The 18780-nt window shown below is 39.6% G+C and overlaps 1 protein-coding gene across 1 annotated transcript in view; it reads left to right on the top strand.

The window, feature by feature from the left end:
- The window catches only part of KLHL5 (kelch like family member 5), a 361638-nt gene that overhangs the window by 329631 nt on the left and 13227 nt on the right, over nucleotides 1-18780 (top strand). Inside the window, exon 10 of the mRNA XM_053704052.1 lies at nucleotides 2180-2351. Within this exon, the coding sequence (XP_053560027.1) occupies nucleotides 2180-2351 (172 nt within the window). The remainder of the gene's footprint in view (nucleotides 1-2179; nucleotides 2352-18780) is intronic.

Raw genomic sequence — 18780 nt, 5'->3', positions numbered from 1 at the left:
GAATCAAACAGGAGAGGAGTTCGGTAATCTTGATAGCGCCTGCGTGGCCACGCAGGACTTGGTATGCAGATCTAGTGGAAATGTCATCTCTGCCACCGTGGAAACTGCCACTGAGACAGGACCTTCTCATTCAAGGTTCGTTCCAACATCCAAATCTAAATTCTCTGCAGCTGACTGCCTGGATATTGAACGCTTGATTTTATCTAAGCGGGGATTCTCTGAGTCGGTCATTGATGCCTTGATTCAGGCTCGGAAGCCTGTCACTAGGAAAATTTACCATAAGATATGGAGTAAATATCTTTATTGGTGCGAATCCAAGGGCTACTCATGGAGTAGGGTTAGGATTCCTAGGATTTTGTCCTTTCTCCAAGAAGGATTGGAGAAGGGATTATCGCCTAGTTCCTAAAAGGGACAAATTTCTGCTTTGTCAATTTTACTACACAAGCGTCTGGCGGATGTCCCAGACGTTCAGTCTTTTTGTCAGGCTTTAGTCAGAATCAAGCCTGTGTTTAAACCTGTTGCTCCGCCATGGAGTTTGCATTTAGTTCTCAATGTTCTTCAAGGGGTTCCGTTTGAACCCATGTATTCCATAGATATTAAACTTTTATCTTGGAAAGTTTTGTTTTTAGTTGCTATCTCTTCTGCTCGAAGAGTTTCTGAGCTTTCTGCTTTACAATGTGACTCGCCTTATCTTCTATTCCATTCTGATAAGGTGGTTTTGCGTACTAAACCTGGATTCCTTCCTAAGGTTGTTTCAAATAAGAATATTAATCAGGAAATTGTTGTTCCTTCTCTGTGTCCTAATCCTTCTTCTAAGAAGGAGCGTCTGTTACATAACTTGGACGTGGTTCGTGCCTTGAAGTTTTATTTACAAGCGACCAAGGATTTCCGTCAAACATCTTCTCTATTTGTTGTTTATTCTGGAAAGCGTAGGGGTCAAAAAGCTACGGCTACCTCTTTCTTTTTGGCTTAAAAGCATCATCTGTTTGGCATACGAGACTAATGGACAGCAGCCTCCTGAAAAAATTACAGCTCATTCTACTAGAGCGGTGGCTTCCACATGGGCTTGTAAAAACGATGCTTCTGTTGAACAGATTTGTAAGGCTGCGACTTGGTCCTCCCTTCATACCTTTTCCAAATTTTACAAATTTGATACTTTTGCTTCTTCTGAGGCTATTTTTGGGAGAAAAGTTCTTCAAGCAGTGGTGCCTTCCATTTAGGTCTCTGTCTTGTCCCTCCCGTTTCATTCGTGTCCTGTTGCTTTGGTATTGTATCCCACAAGTAAGGATGAATCCGTGGACTCGTCATATCTAGTAGAAGAAAAGGAAATTTATGCTTACCTGATAAATTGATTTCTTCTACGATAGGACGAGTCCACGGCCCTCCCTGTCATATTAGACAGATTATATTTTTGTTTTCAAAACTTCAGTCACCTCTGCACCTTTTAGCTTTTCTTTTCTCTTTCTATACCTTCGGTCGAATGACTGGGGGTGGAGAGAAGGGAGGAGCTATATATATACAGCTCTGCTGTGGTGCTCTTTGCCACTTCCTGTTAGCAGGAGGATAATATCCCACAAGTAAGGATGAATCCGTGGACTCGTCGTATCGTAGAAGAAATTAATTTATCAGGTAAGCATAAATTTCCATTTTTAGTGTTCTCTTGAAGCTATTCTAATCCTAGATATACATTATCTTTTTGTCCACCATGCATGTTCCAAAAAAAATACAAAAAGCTTCTAGAACTATCATACTGCTTATGATGAGGGTTTTTTGTTTTTTTTTTGTTCTTTTTAATTTAGACATTTGGTTTCATATTGAAGCATACTGTGCAAGGCAAGCCAGCCTCCTGGTCTTATGTGCTAACAAGCTACATTTTGTAGGAAGATCATGGAGTTAGTTCTTCCCTGTGTGCAACTAAGGAGCAGCATTTCAACAACATTGCCTTTTATTATTAGTAGTAGCATTAGTACTAAGGAAACACAAGCCCAGTTAAGTAGGCTGTTATTGGTAAATAGTCATTGACCACATTTTAGAATATTTTATTCTTTACTTCATGGGAATTTAAGAAGTTATATGTTTTATGTGTATCTCTTTACTGTAATTTACATTTCTGTGACTTATTTGTACAATTTTAAGACACGTACTCTATATACATTGATTGCATTTTTTTGTGTTGCAGATATGATCCCAAAACAGACATGTGGACTTCAGTAGCATCTATGAGTATTAGTAGGGATGCTGTAGGAGTATGTCTGCTGGGTGACAAACTTTATGCAGTTGGGGGTTATGATGGACAAAGCTATCTCAACACCGTAGAAGCCTATGATCCTCAAACTAATGAGTGGACACAGGTTAGAAGAGAGTCTCATGTTTTTCACTTTATCAGTACTTTTTTTTTGTTTAAGATATATAAGCATATTGCTGAACACACAGGACCCCACCCCAATCTATAAAAATATTGTATGGCAGCTCCTTTTCTTTCTTTTTCTAAGCCATTCTAATCCATTAAAAGAGCAGCCATTTAAATTATTAACCAATTTAACCGGCAAAAAAAAGTTGAATTGCAGGTTTATCAAACGTTTTTTTCCAGATTTTCACGTATACAGAATATACACAGCCAAAGCAAAGCTAAACATGGAGGCAAATTTTATATTGATGACTGTCTAATATGTGTTGTATGTTATGTTTTATTTTAATTTAACTATTAATATTTAATCGTAATGTCTGCAATTGAAAAAAGAAATACAATTTTGAGTAATTTGATAAGATCCAAAGACTTAATTGCATCCAGAATGAACATTGATTATCATTAAACATTTAAAAGTGTAATCTGAGAAATGTTTGTTTCTTTCATGTAATTGGCAAGAGTCCATGAGCTAGTGACGTATGGGATATACAATCCTACCAGGAGGGGCAAAGTTTCCCAAACTCCAAAATGCCTATAAATACACACCCCTCACCACACCCACAATTCAGTTTTACAAACGTTGCCTCCTATGGAGGTGGTGAAGTAAGTTTGTGCTAAGATTTCTACGTTGATATACGCTTCTCAGCATTTTGAAGCCCGATTCCTCTCAGAGTACAGTGAATGTCAGATGGATGTGAAGGGAGTATCACCTATTGAATGCAATGGTTTTCCTCACGGGGGATCTATTTCATAGGTTCTCTGTTATCGGTCGTAGAGATTCATCTCCTACCTCCCTTTTCAGATCGACGATATACTCTCATATTCCATTACCTCTACTGATAACCGTTTCAGTACTGGTTTGGCTATCTGCTATATGTGGATGGGTGTCTTTTGGTAAGTATGTTTTCATTACTTAAGACACTCTTAGCTATGGTTTGGCACTTCATGTATTTATATAAAATTCTAAATATATGTATTGTACTTATATTTGCCATGATTCAGGTTTTCAGTATATTTCCTTTTGCAGACTGTCAGTTTCATATCTGGGAAATGCTTTTTTTAGGAAAAATTATTTCTTACCCGGGGTTTAGCCTTTTTTTCAAATTGTCTTTTAAATTCGCGGGCAGAATTAGGCTTGTGAGGGCGCAAAATGCCAAAGTTTATTGCCTCATTCTTGGCCCGAGATTTTTTTGGCACAAATATACGTTCGTTGACGCAAAATTGTCATTTCCGGCGTCGACTCCTTCACAAGGCTGCGTCATCTGTGACGCGAGTATGTAATTTCCGGACATTTTTGACACCAAAAAATATTTTTCTGTTTGTTGTGCGTCATACTTGGCGCCAAATATTTTCATTATTTAAGACCCCATTCCTATATGCCTCTTGCCTTTTCTCTCTATCAGAGGGCTAGGCTGTTTGCATTTTTTCACATTCCTGAAACTGTCTTATAAGGAAATTGATCATTTTGCTTTATATGTTGTTTTTTTTCTCTTGCATTTGCAAGATGTCTCAATCTGATCCTGTCTCAGAAATCACTGTTGGAACCCTGCTGCCTGATAAACAGTTCTACCAAATCTAAGTGCATTTGTTGTAAACTTGTGGAGGTTTTATCTCCTGCTGTGGTTTGTAATAGTTGTCATGATAAACTTTTACATGCAGAGAATGTATTCATCAGTAGTAGTTCATTCCTGTTGCTGTCCCCTCAACATCTAATGCACAAGATATACCTGTAAATTTAAAAGAATTTATTTCTGATTCCATTCAGAAGGCTTTGTCTGCCATCCCGCCTTCTAATAAACGTAAAAGGTATTTTAAAACCTCATAAAGTTGATGAAATTTCAAATGACCGGGAACATGCTGAATTATCCTTCTCTGATGGGGATCTATCTGGTTCAGAAGATCCTGCCTCAGATATTGACACTGATAAATCTTTTTATTTATTTAAAATGGAGTATATTCGTTCTTTGTTAAAAGAAGTGTTGATTACATTGGATATGGAGGAAACTAGTCCTCTTGATATTAAAACTAGTAAACGTTTAAATTCTGTTTATAAACCTCCTGTGGTTATTCCAGAGGTTTTTCCAGTTCCTGACGCTATTTCTGATATGATTTCTAAGGAATGGAATAGGCCGGGTACTTCTTTTTATTCCTTTTTCTAGGTTTAAAAAATTGTATCCTTTGCCAGCAGTTTCTTTAGAGTTTTGGGAAAAGATCCCCAAGGTTGATGGTGCTATTTCTACTCTTGCTTAAACGTACTACTATTCCTACGGAAGATAGTACTTTTTTTTTAAAGATCCTTTAGATAGGAAACTTGAATCTTATCTAAGGAAAGCCTATTTATATTCAGGTCATCTTCTCAGGCCTGCAATTTCTTTGGCTGATATTGCAGCTGCTTCAACTTTTTGGTTGGAAACTTTAGCGCAACAAGTATCGGATCATGATTTGTCTAGCATTGTTAACTTGATTCAACATGCTAATAATTTTATTTGTGATGCCATTTTTTATATCATCACAATTGATGTTAAATCTATGTCTTTAGCTATTTTAGCTAGAAGAGCTTTGTGGTTTAAATCTTTGAATGCTGACATGACTTCAAAGTCCAGATTGCTATCTCTTTTTTTCCAAGTTAATACGTTATTTGGTTCTCAGCTGGATTCAATAATTTCAACTGTTACTGGGGGGAAGGGAGTTTTTTTGCCTCAGGATAAAAGACCTAAGGGTAAATCTAAAGCTTCTAACCGTTTTCGTTCCTTTCGTCAAAATAAGGAACAGAAACCTAATCCCTCCCCCAAGGAATCTGTTTCCAATTGGAAGCCTTTCTCGAATTGGAATAAATCCAAGCCATTTAAGAGATCAAAGCCAGCCGCCAAGTCCGCATGAAGGTGAGGCCCTCATTCCAGCTCAGCTGGTAGGGGGCAGATTAAGATTTTTCAAAGATGTTTGGATCAATTCGTTCCAAAATCAATGGATTCAAAGTATTGTCTCTCAGGGGTACAGAATAGGATTCAGAGTAAGACCGCCTGTGAGAAGATTTTTTTCTCTCACGCATCCCTGCAAATCCAGTAAAGGCTCAGGCTTTCCTGAAGTGTGTTTTAGACCTGGAGTTATCAAGGGTAATCATGCCAGTTCCGTTTCAGGGGTTTTATTCAAATCTATTCATTGTCCCAAGGAAAGAAAATTCATTCAGACCAGTTTTGGATCTAAAAATTTTGAATCAATATGTAAGAGTACCAACTTTCAAAATGGTGACTATAAGGACTATTCTACCTTTTGTTCAGCAAGGGCATTATATGTCCACAATAGACTTACAGGATGCATATCTTCATATTCCGATTCATCCAGATCACTATCAGTTCCTGAGATTCTCTTTTCTAGACAAGCATTACCAATTTGTTGCTCTTCCTTTTGGCCTAGCGACAGCTCCAAGAATCTTTTCAAAGGTTCTCGGTGCCCTACTCTGTGTAATCAGAGAGCGGGGTATTGCGGTGTTTCCTTATTTGGACGATATCTTGGTACTTGCCCAGTCTTTACGTTCTGCAGAATCTCACACAAATCAACTAGTGTTGTTTCTTCAAAAACATGGTTGGAGGATCAATTTACCAAAAAGTTCTTTGATTCCTCAGACAAGGGTAACCTTTTTAGGTTTCCAGATAGATTCAGTGTCCATGACTTTGTCTCTAACGGACAAGAGACGTTTGAAATTGGTTGCAGCCTGTTGGAACCTTCAGTCTCAGTCATTCCCTTCAGTAGCTATGTGCATGGGAGTTTTAGTTCTCATGACTGCAGCATCGGATGCTATCCCCTTTGCTCGTTTTGATATGAGACCTCTCCAGCTTTGTATGCTGAACCAATGGTGCAGGGATTATACAAGGATATCACAATTAATATCCTTAAATCCCAATGTTCGACTATCTCTGAATTGGTGGTTAGATCACGATCGTATTGTTCTAGGGGCCTCTTTCGTTCGTCCAACCTGGACTGTGATCACAACAGATGCAAGTCTTTCAGGTTGGGGAGCTGTTTGGGGATCTCTGACAGCACAAGGGGTTTGGAAATCTCAAGAGGTGAGATTACCAATAAATATTTTGGAACTCCATGCGATTCTCAGGGCTCTTCAGTTTTGGCCTCTATTGAAAAGAGAACCGTTCATTTGTTTTCAGACAGACAATATCACAAATGTGGCATATGTCAATCAGGGTGGGACTCACAGTCCTCAAGCTATGAAAGAAGTATCTTGGATACTTGTTTGGGCGGAATCCAGCTTTTGTCTAATTTCTGCAGTTCATATCCCAGGTATAGACATTTGGGAAGCGGATTATCTCAGTCGTCAGACTTTACATCCGGGAGAGTGGTCTCTCCACCCAGATGTGTTTTCTCAAATTGTTCAGATGTGGGGCCTTCCAGAAATAGATCTGATGGCATCTCATCTAAACAAGAAACTTCCCAGGTACCTGTCCAGGTCCAGGGATCCTCAGGCGGAAGCAGTGGATGCGTTGACACTTCCTTGGTGTTATCAACCTGTTATATTTTCCCACCTCCAAAATCATCATGGAACAATCGTTTGTATTTGTGATATCCCTTTAAGACATTCCACTTCCTTTTATACCTGGCTATAAAACCTCACTTCCTACAGCACACCTTTGCTTGATTATTTTGTGCTGTTGCCTCTTGCTTGTGTTGCAGTACTTTTCAGCTCATCTCAAGTCATAACTTTGTTTACCTACACAAAGTATTTTTGCAGAACTACTTCTTATATTCACAGCTCACAACTAACTTTTGCTGTCATTCAGCTTTCTTTTGATTTCCTTGCAGAACTCCTTTTGCACATATCAAACAGGATCAGAATTTAAACCGCAAGTATATTTCTTTAACTAAATTGCTCAATTACTTGTTTGCTGTGTAAACTAACCTGACAGGGAGCTACTTAAAATATATTGCTGCTGAACTTGTGTAAATCTACTGTTGAAGAATTCTGTTATAAACTTATGAACTCACTCTTTGAACAAGTTTATACACAGTCTTAAAGAGACACTGAACCCAAATTTTTTCTTTTGTGATTCAGATAGAGCATACAATTTTAAGCAACTTTCTAATTTACTGATATTATCATTTTTTCTTCGTTCTCTTGCTATCTTTATTTGAAAAAGAAGGCATCTAAGCTAAGGAGCCAGACAATTTTGGTTTAGCACCATGGACAGCACTTGTTTATTGGTGGATGAATTTATCCACCAATCAGCAAAACCAACCCAGGTTTTTCACCAAAAATAGGCCGGCATCTAAACTTACATTCTTGATTTTCAAATAAAGATACCAAGAGAATGAAGAAAATTTGATAATAGGAGTACATTTGAAAGTTGCTTACAATTGCATGCTCTATCTGAATCCCGAAAAAAAAATTTGGGTTCAGTGTCCCTTTAAGCATGTTTAACAGATTGCTTTAATTGATCACAGCAGTGCAAAGGGATTGTTTCAAGCTGATACATGTGTCTCTCACACAAGTCTCACCTCTTGAAACATTATCTTGAGGTTATTTGTTACTTTATAAACTTGCTGGGAATTGGATTATCAGATAATAAGATATATTTTTCTGAGTAATATTTCCAGCTACAAAACTCACTTTAGAGTAAACCATTTTCAAAGATTTCTAAGTTTATATTACAGTATTGCTGGTGGCTCCAGCAAGGCCTCACAGGTTTTGGTATGCGGATCTTGTTCGGATGTCCAGTTGCCAACCTTGGCCACTTCCATTAAGACCTCCTTGGAGTCTTAATTTGGTTTTGAATACTTTACAGGCTCCTCCATTTTAGCCTATGCATTCTTTGGACATTAAACTACTTTCTTGGAAAGTGTTGTTCCTTTTGGCAATCTCTTCTGCTAGAAGAGTTTCTGAATTATCTGCTCTCTTGTGAATCTCCTTTTCTGATTTTTCATCAGGATAAGGCAGTTTTGCGGACTTCATTTAAATTCTTAGCTAAGGTTGTGAATTCTAACAACATTAATAGAGAAATTGTTGTCCCTTCTTTGTGTCCTAATCTTAAGAATTCTTTGGAGAGATCTTTACATTCTTTGGATGTGGTGAGAGCTCTGAAATATTATGTTGAAGCTACTAAAGATTTCAGGAAGACTTCTAGTCTATTTGTTATCTTTTCTGGTTCCAGGAAAGCTCAGAAGGCTTCTGCCTTTACTTTGGCATCGTGTTTAAAGCTTTTGATTCATCAAGCTTATTTGGAGTCGGGTAAAGCCCCGCCTCAGAGAATTACAGCTCCATTCTACTAGATCAGTTTCCACTTCTTGGGCTTTTAAGAATGAAGCTTCAGTTGATCAGATTTGCAAAACAGCAACTTGTTCTTCTTTGCATACATTTACTAAATTCTACCATTTTGATGTATTTGCTTCTTCGGAAGCAGTTTTTGGTAGAAAAGTTCTTCAGGTAGCTGTTTCAGTTTGATTCTTCTGCTTATGATTTAAAGTGAATGTCAATTTTCATTGGTTTTATGCCTCATTATTATTCCAAATGTGTCTATGAGATAAACCATAACTTTTTTTTTCTAAAAAATAAAAGCCTATGTATATATTTATCTCACCAATTTGCTGCCGTTTACAAGCCCAACTCCTCCCAGTCCATACTTCTCCTCAGTGTAACGTATAGAGCGCTCTCTATACATAGTCTCCAAGCGCGCTCCTGTGGACTTCATCAACAGCGCATGCGTTGAAAGGCGATAATATTGACTAGCTACATAGTGTTCAATGAATACATTCATTGAATACTATCGTGGCATAGAGCGCAACGGCATATTTTTTAGCTCCTTAGACTTTCATTAGAGAAATCGCCTTGTAATGAATTAAAATCAGTTTTTATATAGCGCATGCGCAACCCGTGAACGCGCGTCTAAACAGAGTACAGGATTTCAGCTTTACCGCATGCGCATTAGGAGCAAGTGACGTAGAAAAAAAGGGGTTTGTCCCCCTGTGGTAGAAGCAATGATTGGGCTAAAGCAATTATCATAATCTGTCACTCAAACAGCAAAGATGGCGGGCGGATGAGCATTACTGAAAACGAGCAGCTAATAAGGTGAATTTCAGCAAAAACAAAGTAATTCTTTGAAAATGATGAATTAAAGTTCATCTATTTTTCAGTGACGATTACTGTGGCATTCCCGGGAGAGGCTGACTTTACATTCACTTTAAGTTTTTCCTTTTATTTATGAGAATAAACTTATATTTGGTTTGTGGATTAATTTTTTTCAGCGAAATGGCTGTTTTTATTTTGTCCCACCCTCTCTAGTGACTCTTGCGTGGAGTTCCACTTCTTGGGTATTGCTATCCCATACGTCACTAGCTCATGGACTCTTGCCAATTACATGAAAGAAAACATAATTTATGTAAGAACTTACCTGATAAAATAATTTCTTTCATATTGGCAAGAGTCCATGAGACCCACTCTTTTTATGGTGGTTATGATTTTTTTGTATAAAGCACAATTATTTTCAAATTCCTTTGTTGATGCTTTTTTACTCCTTTCTTTTCACCCCACTACTTGGCTATTTGTTAAACTGAATTGTGGGTGTGGTGAGGGGTGTATTTATAGGCATTTTGAGGTTTGGGAAACTTTGCCCCTCCTGGTAGGATTGTATATCCCATACGTCACTAGCTCATGGACTCTTGACAATTACATGAAAGAAATACATTTATCAGGTAAGTTCTTACATAAGTTATCTTGTGATTGGCTAACTAGATGTGTTCAGCTTGCTGCCAGTAGTGCAATGCTGTTCCTTCAGCAATGAATAACAAGAGAATGAAGCAAATTTGATAATAAAAGTAAATTATAAAGTTGTTTAAAATTGTATGTTCTATCCAAATCATGAAAGAAAATATTGGGGTTTCCTGACCCTTTAAGTTGAGAAGCCAAATGTTTATTACCATGTGAACTGGGCATGCTCAAACTTTAACACGGAAAAAAAACTCGGCAAATATTAAAAAACTTGGTTCTCTAAATAAGCAAAAATGGTTCCCCTCCGAGGAAGCGTTATGTGAAACACGTGTCAGGGCCACAACTGTGAGAGCATAATCTTTCTTTTTTAACCTTGCTTTCTCTAATGTTCTAACTTCATTGAACTTACGATTTTGCCTTACTGTAATAATAGAAACCTAGATAGTATTAAAGTAATAATAGCTCACGCTATAGAAGGAGCTTAGCCTTAGATAACATAACATCCAGGGATTAGAGTTATTGTAACCCGGGCTCTCGACATAGCGGGAGGTTATTAATCAGGCAAATATAGATACAATATTAGCATTTGATAAATTAAGGCAACGTCAAGATTACAAATGAATCTCTGAGTTTAAAGTGAAAGTAAATCCTAGCGTTTTACAAACGCTAGGATTTACTATTGAAACAAATAAAGGGCACTTTAATTCATGAAGTATAAGATACTACATGTAGAAAGCTACTTTATTTGATTCAACCGATCGCCGCTCTTAGCTCCTACAGCAGCCCACGGCTAAAAAAATTTTGGGCTAAGAGGTGACGTTTTCACCTCTTAGCCAACAGCCGTGCGGTAAATCCGGCTTGGTGCCCATGGGAGCCGGATTTACCGCACGGCTATTGGCTAAGAGGTGAAAACGTCACCTCTTAGCCAAAAAAATTTTTTTGCCATGCGCTGCTGTAGGAGCTAAGAGCGGCGATCGATTGAATGAAATAAATTAGCTTTCTACATGAAGTATCTTATACTTCATGAATGAAAGTGCCCTTTATTTGTTTCAACAGTAAATCCTAGCATTTGTAAAACGCTAGGATTTACTTTCACTTTAAGTGATTTTTAACCCAAACATTTATATGGAGTGCTTGACCGTTTTAATAATTTTTCAAATTTTTAAATTAGTATGAATAGCATGTGAGGATGTGATGGAATTCAAACAATAAGACTGCATAGCAATACAAATAAGGGTACGGCAATATTTTTATTTTTTTATTTTTTTGTGTGTGCAAGAACTACTTGCATTTAAAGGGAGGAAACCCCAAAATGTTCTTTCATGATTTGGATAGAACATACAATTTTAAACAACTTTCCAATTTATTTCTATTAACAAATTTGCTTTATTCGCTTGTTATTTTTCACTGAAGAAACAACATTGCACTACTGGCAGCAAGATTAACACATCTAGTTAGCCACAAGAGACAAATGTGTGCAGGCACCAATCAGCACCCACTAGTGTAGGATATGTGCATATTCTTTTTCAACATGGGATACCAAGAGAACAAAGCACATTTGAAAATAGAAGTGAATTTAAAAGTGTCTTAAAATTACATACTCTATCTGAATCATGCAAGTTTAATTTTGACTTTCCTATCCATTTTACTATAAAGGAATTCAAATCTGTTGAATTTGAAAAATTCAGAATAGTTACTGTAAAAGTCTCAAAACAAATTTGCTGGCACCCTACATGTGGACTAACACCATACCAATTGGTTTCACTGGCTGCAGTTGTTGTGCTTAATAAATAATAAAATAAATCATAAAGTATAATGGACACGTAAAAATGTTTTAGATTTGTCACAAAATTATTCACACACTGTCATATAGGTTCACCACCCCTGGTATAAAGGGTGTTATAGCGCCATGAATGCATTTAAAAAGCTTGTGTGTGGGTTATTTAATAGGGTTTTATTGCAGTGGCAATATGAACTAGAAATAAGAACCTCAGTATGTAGTGTATGTAGGGTCGACCTAGATCCTTAGAGTACATATGGCATGCAGTACCAATAGATTTCTGAATGATAACAAATACAAGAGATGTGTTTAGTTCAGATTGTGTAGATCTTGGTTTTATTGGAGAGAAGCCAAGTCATAATATATTTCAATACCTCTCACTTTTGTTAACTTTTTTTTGGGGGGGGGGGGGTTGAAGAGTGCTAAAAGGGGATTTTATTATGGTTTTGTTTTTTTTCCCCTAAACAATTTTTGATGTATATAATCGTTTTCTCTGTGCGCTGAAATACACTGAAATATTTTCTGGATTTGTTTATTGAATTACTTCAGACTGATAATATAAGCATCTGCAGTTTTTCTGATTAAAGTCAGCTCACCAATAGGACAGGGCATCACTGACATAAAGCAAAAAACATAACTAACTAAAGAACTTAAAGGAACATCTTGGTTACAGAACTTCATTCTCGCCATCACAAGAATGTTGTATGGCGATGTATCTTGATAGATTGATGCTGAAGTCAGTCTCTTAATAATTTATATAGATAAAGTGATGTTGAAGTCAGTCTCTAAATTTATTCATACTTTTCCATTTGGAGCAAATTTTTCCTTCCTTTATTCTGTCATCATTCTTCTTCATCATAAATTGTATGAGATGTTAGAAGATGCACTTCTCGCACTAAGAAGCAATGGAAAACTCAGAGACTTTGAGAAGTAATGGTTTCTCCAACATAGGTGTGTCCGGTCCACGGCGTCATCCTTACTTGTGGGATATTCTCTTCCCCAACAGGAAATGGCAAAGAGCCCAGCAAAGCTGGTCACATGATCCCTCCTAGGCTCCGCCTACCCCAGTCATTCTCTTTGCCGTTGTACAGGCAACATCTCCACGGAGATGGCTTAGAGTTTTTTAGTGTTTAACTGTAGTTTTTCATTATTCAATCAAGAGTTTGTTATTTTCAAATAGTGCTGGTACGTACTATTTACTCAGAAACAGAAAAGAGATGAAGAATTCTGTTTGTATGAGGAAAATGATTTTAGCAACCGTAACTAAAATCCATGGCTGTTCCACACAGGACTGTTGAGAGCATTAACTTCAGTTGGGGGAACAGTTTGCAGTCCTTTGCTGCTTGAGGTATGACACATTCTAACAAGACGATGTAATGCTGGAAACTGTCATTTTCCCTATGGGATCCGGTAAGCCATGTTTATTACGATTGTAAATAAGGGCTTCACAAGGGCTTATTTAGACTGTAGACATTTTTTGGGCTAAATCGATTGATATTAACACTTATTTAGCCTTGAGGAATCATTTATTCTGGGTATTTTGATATAATTATATCGGCAGGCACTGTTTTAGACACCTTATTCTTTAGGGGCTTTCCCAAAGCATAGGCAGAGTCTCATTTTCGCGCCGGTGTTGCGCACTTGTTTTTGAGAGGCATGGCATGCAGTCGCATGTGAGAGGAGCTCTGATACTGATAAAAGACTTCTGAAGGCATCATTTGGTATCGTATTCCCCTTGGGTTTGGTTGGGTCTCAGCAAAGCAGATACCAGGGACTGTAAAGGGGTTAAAGCTTAAAACGGCTCCGGTTCCGTTATTTTAAGGGTTAAAGCTTCCAAAATTGGTGTGCAATATTTTCAAGGCTTTGAGACACTGTGGTGAAAGTTTGGTGAATTTTGAACAATTCCTTCATGTTTTTTCGCAATTGCAGTAATAAAGTGTGTTCAGTTTAAAATTTAAAGTGACAGTAACGGTTTTATTTCAAAACGTTTTTTGTACTTTCTTATCAAGTTTATGCCTGTTTAACATGTCTGAACTACCAGATAGACTGTGTTCTGAATGTGGGGAAGCCAGAATTCCTACTCATTTAAATAAATGTGATTTATGTGATAATGACAATGATGCCCAAGATGATTCCTCAAGTGAGGGGAGTAAGCATGGTACTGCATCATTCCCTCCTTCGTCTACACGAGTCTTGCCCACTCAGGAGGCCCCTAGTACATCTAGCGCGCCAATACTCCTTACTATGCAACAATTAACGGCTGTAATGGATAATTCTGTCAAAAACATTTTAGCCAAAATGAACCCTTGTCAGCGTAAGCGTGGATGCTCTGTTTTAGTTACTGAAGAGCATGATGACGCTGATATTAATATCTCTGAAGGGCCCCTAACCCAATCTGAGGGAGCCAGGGAGGTTTTGTCTGAGGGAGAAATTACTGATTTAGGGAACATTTCTCAGCAGGCTGAATCTGATGTGATTACTTTTAAATTTAAATTGGAACATCTCCGCATTTTGCTTAAGGAGGTATTATCCACTCTGGATGATTGTGAAAATTTGGTCATCCCAGAGAAACTATGTAAAATGGACAAGTTCCTAGAGGTGCCGGGGCTCCCAGAAGCTTTTCCTATACCCAAGCGGGTGGCGGACATTGTTAATAAAGAATGGGAAAGGCCCGGTATTCCTTTCGTCCCTCCCCCCATATTTAAAAAATTGTTTCCTATGGTCGACCCCAGAAAGGACTTATGGCAGTCAGTCCCCAAGGTCGAGGGAGCGGTTTCTACTTTAAACAAACGCACCACTATTCCCATAGAGGATAGTTGTGCTTTCAAAGATCCTATGGATAAAAAATTAGAAGGTTTGCTTAAAAAGATGTTTGTTCAGCAGGGTTACCTTCTACAACCCATTTCATGCATTGTCCCTGTCACTACAGCCGCATATTTCTGGTTTGATGAACTGATTAAGGTGCTCGATAGTGACTCTCCTCCTTATGAGGAGATTATGGACAGAGTCAATGCTCTCAAATTGGCTAATTCTTTCACTCTAGACGCCTCTTTGCAATTGGCTAAGTTAGCGGCTAAGAATTCTGGGTTTGCTATTGTGGCGCGCAGAGCGCTTTGGTTGAAATCTTGGTCGGCTGATGCGTCTTCCAAGAACAAGCTACTAAACATTCCTTTCAAGGGGAAAACGCTGTTTGGTCCTGACTTGAAAGAGATTATCTCTGATATCACTGGGGGTAAGGGCCATGCCCTTCCTCAGGATCGGCCTTTCAAGGCAAAAAATAGACCTAATTTTCGTCCCTTTCGTAAAAACGGACCAGCCCAAGGTGCTACGTCCTCTAAGCAAGAGGGTAATACTTCTCAGGCCAAGCCAGCTTGGAGACCAATGCAAGGCTGGAACAAGGGAAAGCAGGCAAAGAAACCTGCCACTGCTACCAAGACAGCATGAAATATCGGCCCCCGATCCGGGACCGGATCTGGTGGGGGGCAGACTCTCTCTCTTCGCTCAGGCTTGGGCAAGAGATGTTCTGGATCCTTGGGCGCTAGAAATAGTCTCCCAGGGTTATCTTCTGGAATTCAAGGGACTTCCCCCAAGGGGAAGGTTCCACAGGTCTCAGTTGTCTTCAGACCACATAAAAAGACAGGCGTTCTTACATTGTGTAGAAGACCTGTTAAAAATGGGAGTGATTCATCCTGTTCCATTGAGAGAACAAGGGATGGGGTTCTACTCCAATCTGTTCATAGTTCCCAAAAAAGAGGGAACGTTCAGACCAATCCTAGATCTCAAGATCTTAAACAAATTTCTCAAGGTCCCATCTTTCAAGATGGAAACCATTCGAACTATCCTTCCTTCCATCCAGGAAGGTCAATTCATGACCACGGTGGATTTAAAGGATGCGTATCTACATATTCCTATCCACAAGGAACATCATCGGTTCCTAAGGTTTGCATTCCTGGACAAACATTACCAGTTCGTGGCGCTTCCTTTCGGATTAGCCACTGCTCCAAGGATTTTCACAAAGGTACTAGGGTCCCTTCTAGCTGTGCTAAGACCAAGGGGCATTGCAGTCGTACCTTACCTGGACGACATTCTGATTCAAGCGTCGTCCCTCCCTCGAGCAAAGGCTCACACGGACATCGTCCTGGCCTTTCTCAGATCGCACGGCTGGAAAGTGAACGTGGAAAAGAGTTCTCTATCCCCGTCAACAAGGGTTCCCTTCTTGGGAACAATTATAGACTCCTCAGAAATGAGGATTTTTCTAACAGAGGCCAGAAAGACAAAGCTTCTGGACTCTTGTCGAATACTTCATTCCGTTCCTCTTCCTTCCGTAGCTCAGTGCATGGAAGTGATCGGGTTGATGGTAGCGACAATGGACATAGTTCCTTTTGCGCGCATTCATCTAAGACCATTACAACTGTGCATGCTCAGTCAGTGGAATGGGGACTATACAGACTTGTCTCCAAAGATACAAGTAAATCAGAGGACCAGAGACTCACTCCGTTGGTGGCTGTCCCTGGACAACCTGTCACGAGGGATGACATTCCACAGACCAGAGTGGGTCATTGTCACGACCGACGCCAGTCTGATGGGCTGGGGCGCGGTCTGGGGATCCCTGAAAGCTCAGGGTCTTTGGTCTCGGGAAGAATCTCTTCTACCGATAAATATTCTGGAACTGAGAGCGATATTCAATGCTCTCAAGGCTTGGCCTCAGCTAGCGAGGACCAAGTTCATACGGTTTCAATCAGACAACATGACGACTGTTGCGTACATCAACCATCAGGGGGGAACAAGGAGTTCCCTAGCGATGGAAGAAGTGACCAAGATTATTCTATGGGCGGAGTCTCACTCCTGCCACCTGTCTGCTATCCACATCCCGGGAGTGGACAATTGGGAAGCGGATTTTCTGAGTCGTCAGACATTGCATCCGGGGGAGTGGGAACTCCATCCGGAAATCTTTGCCCAAGTCACTCAACTTTGGGGCATTCCAGACATGGATCTGATGGCCTCTCGTCAGAACTTCAAAGTTCCTTGCTACGGGTCCAGATCCAGGGATCCCAAGGCGGCTCTAGTGGATGCACTAGTAGCACCTTGGACCTTCAAACTAGCTTATGTGTTCCCGCCGTTTCCTCTCATCCCCAGGCTGGTAGCCAGGATCAATCAGGAGAGGGCGTCGGTGATCTTGATAGCTCCTGCGTGGCCACGCAGGACTTGGTATGCAGATCTGGTGAATATGTCATCGGCTCCACCTTGGAAGCTACCTTTGAGACGAGACCTTCTTGTTCAGGGTCCGTTCGAACATCCGAATCTGGTTTCACTCCAGCTGACTGCTTGGAGATTGAACGCTTGATTTTATCGAAGCGAGGTTTCTCAGATTCTGTTATCGATACTCTTGTTCAGGCCAGAAAGCCGGTAACTAGAAAGATTTACCACAAAATTTGGAAAAAATATATCTGTTGGTGTGAATCTAAAGGATTCCCTTGGGACAAGGTTAAGATTCCTAGGATTCTATCCTTCCTTCAAGAAGGATTGGAAAAAGGATTATCGGCAAGTTCCCTGAAGGGACAGATTTCTGCCTTGTCGGTGTTACTTCACAAAAAACTGGCAGCTGTGCCAGATGTTCAAGCCTTTGTTCAGGCTCTGGTTAGAATCAAGCCTGTTTACAAACCTTTGACTCCTCCTTGGAGTCTCAATCTAGTTCTTTCAGTTCTTCAGGGGGTTCCGTTTGAACCCTTACATTCCGTTGATATTAAGTTATTATCTTGGAAAGTTTTGTTTTTAGTTGCAATTTCTTCTGCTAGAAGAGTTTCAGAATTATCTGCTCTGCAGTGTTCTCCTCCTTATCTGGTGTTCCATGCAGATAAGGTGGTTTTACGTACTAAACCTGGTTTTCTTCCAAAAGTTGTTTCTAACAAAAACATTAACCAGGAGATTATCGTACCTTCTCTGTGTCCGAAACCAGTTTCAAAGAAGGAACGCTTGTTGCACAATTTGGATGTTGTTCGCGCTCTAAAATTCTATTTAGATGCTACAAAGGATTTTAGACAAACATCTTCCCTGTTTGTTGTTTATTCAGGTAAAAGGAGAGGTCAAAAAGCAACTTCTACCTCTCTCTCTTTTTGGATTAAAAGCATCATCAGATTGGCTTACGAGACTGCCGGACGGCAGCCTCCCGAAAGAATCACGGCTCATTCCACTAGGGCTGTGGCTTCCACATGGGCTTTCAAGAACGAGGCTTCTGTTGATCAGATATGTAGGGCAGCGACTTGGTCTTCACTGCACACTTTTACCAAATTTTACAAGTTTGATACTTTTGCTTCTTCTGAGGCTATTTTTGGGAGAAAGGTTTTGCAAGCCGTGGTGCCTTCCATTTAGGTGACCTGATTTGCTCCCTCCCTTCATCCGTGTCCTAAAGCTTTGGTATTGGTTCCCACAAGTAAGGATGACGCCGTGGACCGGACACACCTATGTTGGAGAAAACAGAATTTATGTTTACCTGATAAATTTCTTTCTCCAACGGTGTGTCCGGTCCACGGCCCGCCCTGGTTTTTTAATCAGGTCTGATAATTTATTTTCTTTAACTACAGTCACCACGGTACCATATGGTTTCTCCTATGCTATTATTCCTCCTTAACGTCGGTCGAATGACTGGGGTAGGCGGAGCCTAGGAGGGATCATGTGACCAGCTTTGCTGGGCTCTTTGCCATTTCCTGTTGGGGAAGAGAATATCCCACAAGTAAGGATGACGCCGTGGACCGGACACACCGTTGGAGAAAGAAATTTATCAGGTAAACATAAATTCTGTTTTTAATAAAACCTTCCTGGAAAGTGTTTTACATAACTAAGAACAGATATACATTCTTACCAGGAGGGGGCAAAGTTTCCCAA

The sequence above is a fragment of the Bombina bombina genome, chromosome 2 (assembly GCF_027579735.1).
Source record: "Bombina bombina isolate aBomBom1 chromosome 2, aBomBom1.pri, whole genome shotgun sequence".
In the NCBI taxonomy this organism is placed as follows: Eukaryota; Metazoa; Chordata; class Amphibia; order Anura; family Bombinatoridae; genus Bombina; species Bombina bombina.
This window is presented reverse-complemented; position numbering and strand designations above follow the sequence as displayed.